The sequence below is a fragment of the Pinus tabuliformis genome, chromosome X (genome assembly GCF_031772625.1).
Source record: "Pinus tabuliformis cultivar Carrire ecotype Pingquan chromosome X, CPIR1, whole genome shotgun sequence".
NCBI classification, from domain to species: domain Eukaryota; kingdom Viridiplantae; phylum Streptophyta; class Pinopsida; order Pinales; family Pinaceae; genus Pinus; species Pinus tabuliformis.
Window position 1 is genome coordinate 1,137,310,089 of NC_142308.1, and position 5,626 is coordinate 1,137,315,714.

The window sequence follows — 5,626 nt, forward strand, 5'->3', positions numbered from 1 at the left end:
TGCTATTGTACTTAGATCCTATATTTACTAACCCAAAACTATAAAAAAAACCAAAAGTCATGTCCTTTTGCATCACAACAAATTATTAATTAAATGCAACAAATTACTAATTAGAAATTAGATACAGGGTTTATTTTCTTTGCTAATTAGTAATTGGAGAAATTTAAAATTCACACTAAAGTTTTTTTTCTATGTTAAGACTAAACTAAGCACCCACGGGGAATTGAATCGGTGACCTATCGCAAGGAGTGCCTTAACAGCGCACCCATTCACCGTCAATCCAAAGCCCCGTGGGCAAATTCACACTAAAGTTATGATAAACAATATTTTTAAATAAATATATCTTTTGTTCTTTTGACCATGGAATAATTCCCCAATCATTGACATTAACCTGAATGGTATCACTTATGTCCAAACATGTTACTAGATATCTAATCTTTCAATCATGGGTCCAAGACTCCATAATTTTTAAATGCTTAAGTTCTTCTTTGACTTCCGACAATCGTTTATCTAAATATTGAACACTCTCCACCACGGATTTAATTAACAAATTTATATTCATAATAATGTTTATTTGCTCATTATCATTTTATGAATATTTCCATAATATTCAAATGTAAAAAAATAACAAAATTCTATCTTTTGTGCACCATGAATTCATTATTATGCATTTAAATATATTTTATACCCCATGCTTATTAAAATACATAACTTACTTTAACACTCTTTAATTCTTCATACATTATAATGCATTATTATTACCTTTTATAGTTTTTTCCCGTCAAAGTTTCCATGATTCACTCTTAAATTTTATTACATTTTAATTATTAATCTAAACATTTTCTAAATCATGACACATTGGAATATTACATCTAAAACTAATCTTACATTTATCACAATTCTTACTTAACAAACGCAAAGTTCATTATATTTCACTCTTTGCATAAAGTCAAAAAGTCCATACAACAATTCGCTATTCAATTCACTAAATCTTAATACAAGTAAACATGCCTAAACCACACTAGTAATGCAAACCAGCTCTGATGATAATGCAAATTAAACACAAATTAAATCTCAACCGGCAGGGACTAGCGCCACAACAGTGGCTCCTTGTTATTAAATATATTAATAAGATGAAATATACTAAATGATTCCAAACTTCCAAATTTAAAAAATATATATGTAATTAAAAAAAAAAATCTCATCATTCAATATATAATCACAAAATTGAATTCAGATATTTATAATATTATTTATTATTTATTATTTATTTTTTATAATTATTATTTTTAAATTAATATTTACATATTAATCATTAATTTTTTAACATTATCTTCAATGATGATATTTGTTTAATTTTTTGAATTGTAAATCAAATAATTATTTTTTATACTTTTATTTTTATATTTAAGATATCAAAATTCTTTCCCTATTTATTTATTGAGTTTGATTAGATTTTGTTTCATTTTATAATAGAAAAATTATAATAAATTAAGAAAATAAATTTCAAATTAATTCTAATTACAAAAAGCTCATTTCAAAAATAATAATTAACTGTTAAAATGTTAATTTAAAAAACATAGAAATACAATTAAAGAAAGTAATGAAATATGAAATTTTAATTATAATTCATAGAGGCAAATTTCTTCAGGAAACCACAGCCAGAATTGAATTGATAGGCAGAAGATTCTTTAGCAAGTCTTAAGTTCAAGTCTTGAGTTCAGTGTTTGTGTGTTGTGTTCATGAGTTGTGCGCCTCTGCTCTGTCAAAGGCCGCTATACATGAGCCTCTCCCAGTATCATGACATTCGCCTTCCCGCCTTCACCCACGACAAAGATGATCAGCTTCCATGGAAAGCAATCCTGGTCTTTCATGGTTATATATATTATTGTCGTCTTTTCCTTTAATATGTTGATGTGCAGCAGCTTACAATTACAACCAGAGTGGTGGCCGACTCCTTACCCAAACCGGACCATTCAATACGGCAGCACGTTTGTAAGCAACCTGAATGTAGCGTTGAATCGTCTTCTGGTCGAGGTTGAACATACCTCCCAAGGCAGGTTTAATACCTCTGTTTACGGCCAAACTCCTAACCGAATATATGCCTTCCTCCAATGCAGGGGAGACGCAACCGTCTATGAATGCTACAATTGTTCGCGTCAAGCAAAGATCGATGCTCTACAATATTGTGCGGATTACGTTGGTTGTAGTGTTTGGGCCAATTTCTGCTTCTTACGTTATAATGGAAACTATAACTTCATTGGACATTTGGATGTTACTGGTTATGATAATCGCTATAACCGTAGCGACTCTGCTGCCTATGCCGAGGCTGCTCGGCAGCTTTTGTCTGATTTGTCATCTGAGATTACATCTGGATCTGCAACGAATCGGTATGCCTCCGGTTCAACTGTAAACTCCAGCGAGTCGCGCTCGATCTACGGTCTGGCCCAGTGCTGGGGAGATATATCCCTTGCCGACTGCAAGACATGTCTCTCAACAAAAATTGATCAATTGTTCAAACATAATACTGGAAGACTTGGAGCTAGGGGTTTGGCTAGAAGCTGCATTATTCAATATGAAGCAAATATTTTCTTTAATCCTTCGCCTATTTTCTTTAATCCTTCGCCTCCACCAATCTATGTTGCGTCTCCACCTCCAGAAAAGTCTTCAAGCAAACTACCCATAATTTTTGGTGTTACTGGCGGCTTTCTTCTCCTGTTAATCATGTTCCTGTTTGGAATTCGAAAAAAATTGAAATCTGCCTTATCTGGAAGCCGTCAGGGAGGTATTTGCAGAGGCATTCGTTTTGCTATTATTGTCTGCTTTCTGTAGCATACTGCGTAGAGTCCGTTGAATTAAATCTTTTTTTTCTTGGTCGAACTTCAATTTTTGTAGGATACTATGAGGGGGGCGACTCACGAATTAGAGAAAATAAGCAACAGACCAGCCAGGGGCATGTCTTAGCAAGGATTCCCAGCCTGTCCAGAGCTTTCACAGTGTTTGAAATGGAAACATTGATAGCTGCAACAGAAAATTTTCATGATAATAACAAGCTTGGGCAGGGAGGATTTGGTGCTGTATACAAGGTAACATACTTTACGTAAACATCCATTCTGTTTTGGAAGGTTTTAAAAGATCTTACAATATGGTCGCCGGCACCAGAGTAAGTATAGATGGATAATTTATAGTACTTCTTCACAAAATCTCCATAACCATTTTCTCTCAATCTCTCAGGGAACTACTCCAGAGGGTAAAGAGATAGCAGTGAAAAAGCTGTCCTTAGAATCCAGGCAAGGCAAGAAGGAATTTTTGAATGAAGTTAAGTTGGTGGCAAAAGTTCAACATCGAAATCTGGTGAAATTACTTGGCTGTTGCGAAGCGGGATCAGAAAGGTTGCTGGTTTATGAGTACTTACCCAATAACAGCCTTGATAAAATTCTATTCGGTGAGTCTCCTTCATTTTTGTTGAAGGCAAAGTGAAACATTAATGTCGGTAATGGAAATCATTCCCCCAAATGTTTATACATAATTTATGTCGGTTGTGATAATTTATTTTCCTGCATGGTCGATACAGATCCAGATAGACGCATGCAACTTGATTGGAAGAAGCGTCATAACATCATACTTGGTATAACTCGAGGGCTTCTCTACTTGCACGAGGATTCTCCTCTCCGGATTATCCATCGGGATATTAAAGCCAGCAACATTTTGTTGGACAAAAACTTGAATTCCAAGATAGCAGATTTCGGATTGGCAAGACTCTTTGAGGAAGATGAAACTTCTGTGGGCACAGGAATTGCGGGAACTCGGTGAAATTTTGCACCATGCATCACTCGGTTACATTAACTACTTTTTAGTATTATACTGTTTTGTTTCAGAAAGGCTGTCTAACCATTTTAAGATTTAATATTTTAGATTATAAGTTTGTAAAAGGTGCTGAAGAATTAGATTCAGCACCTTAAATAACATTTAGAACACTCGAATTACACAGACTACCTAAGTCAAAATTGCAATTGCCACAAATTCATGTTAAATTTTGAACAAAACTACCTAAAATAAGATATGCTCAACCAAGGGAAAAGAACGTAGTGGAATTAAAATACAGGCATCCTTATTAAACGATTTATATTAATGGCATTGCACTACTTATCTTTCCTAAGATTAAGTACATTTTTTCTTTTAAAGATTGAAGAGGTATTTATAAAGTGGAATTGTTATTTGCAGAGGGTATATGGCACCAGAGTATGCGATGCATGGGCAACTGTCTGCTAAAGCTGATGTATATAGTTTTGGGATTCTTCTTCTGGAACTTATAAGTGGAAAAAGGAACATGGATTTTAATTTACCACCTGAAATGCAGATCCTTTTACAATGGGTAAGATAGTGTTTCCATTATATTTCCAATTGACAACATCCACGTTATCGGGACCATGTTCTTTAGTTGCTCCATAGATTGTTTAGCGAAGTCATATGAGATTGAAGATGAACTTGTCCTGACTATGAACCACAATGGTTCGAAATGCGTCAACAATAAAATATCATATAATTTACGCTGAAAAATCTCTCATAAAAATTGAAAATTATTGATCCGATCCTGATCTGTTTTGACATGACTATAGTCATGGCATATGGATAATCCGCAGCTATTACTTTGTGCAATTCATCATAAACTAGTGGTCGATCTTAATGACCACATATATATTTTCTCAATTTCACGATGTGATGTGATTATGCAGACATGGGGATTATATACACGAGGAAACATTGAGGCCATGGTTGATGCAGTAATAAATGAAACCTGCGGCGATCAGACAGAAGTCTTGAGATGCGTCCAAGTTGCATTGCTATGTACACAAGCCGACCCATTACTTCGTCCATCAATGTCTACAGTGAACTTGATGCTTTCAACGGGGACAATATTGTTACCAGATCCCACGAAACCTGCTTTTGTGAGTTCTGTGGCTGCCTCCAACAATCCCGGCTCCTCACGTCATGGATCGTCCCATACATCTGCACCCACTGCATCATCTTCATCCCACACTACTTTAGCATCTAATGCCAACGTTTCAATAGCATCTAATGCCAACGTTTCAATTTCTGTGTTAGAACCCAGGTAAAGATTGATTTATGAACCAGACTTATTCATGGTTCTTGCCGATACTGCAAGTATAATACCGCGATTAGAAGTAACGAGGTTCTTGTTGAAAGTAGTACGCTGATATTTAATTATGGTGAGGATTCGGTAAGAGAAATATAAATGCAGTTGTCTATAATGTGATTTTTTGGAAGTTTTTTCGGTGGGTTTTTTGGGTCAAAATCTGTAGCAATTTATTGGAATTGCAAGTTTGATAGCTAGTTTCTGCACAATCAAAGCGTCCCAGGGGTTTTCCAGGGTGTTGAATTCAAATATGCAGTTAAAAAACCATTTTAACTGCAACAAATCAAGATTTAACCTCAATTTTTTCCGCACAGGAATTTCCAAAAAATAGCATTATAGACAACTCCAATATAAATTTCCTAATATTTATGTCAAAACTGAACATAATATGTAAAATCATTATATTTTTTCAATATTAATTATGTTGATAAGTGTTTTTTATTGTTGTTTTCTATATTTTTTTTATAG

General features: G+C 34.3%; 1 protein-coding gene across 1 annotated transcript; it reads left to right on the forward strand.

Moving 5' to 3' along the window:
• The first annotated feature begins 1,800 nt into the window (after positions 1-1,800).
• On the forward strand, positions 1,801-5,117 carry LOC149143852 (cysteine-rich receptor-like protein kinase 8). Its single transcript, XM_089451964.1, has 6 exons — positions 1,801-2,785; positions 2,833-3,086; positions 3,235-3,445; positions 3,575-3,809; positions 4,225-4,375; positions 4,737-5,117. Exons 1-6 carry the CDS (start codon positions 1,801-1,803, stop codon positions 5,115-5,117), a joined length of 2,217 nt encoding a protein of 738 aa, XP_089308090.1.
• Positions 5,118-5,626: the final 509 nt, after the last annotated feature.

What these genes read in the sequence shown, in the direction of transcription:
- LOC149143852 (XM_089451964.1), top strand. Translation starts at nt 1,801, where the DNA reads ATGACATTCGCCTTCCCGCCTTCACCCACGACAAAGATGATCAGCTTC. An exon ending in GATTTGGTGCTGTATACAAG is followed by an intron (nt 3,087 to 3,234) that starts GTAACATACTTT and finishes TCAATCTCTCAG; the next exon opens with GGAACTACTCCAGAGGGTAA. An exon ending in TGCAGATCCTTTTACAATGG is followed by an intron (nt 4,376 to 4,736) that starts GTAAGATAGTGT and finishes GTGATTATGCAG; the next exon opens with ACATGGGGATTATATACACG.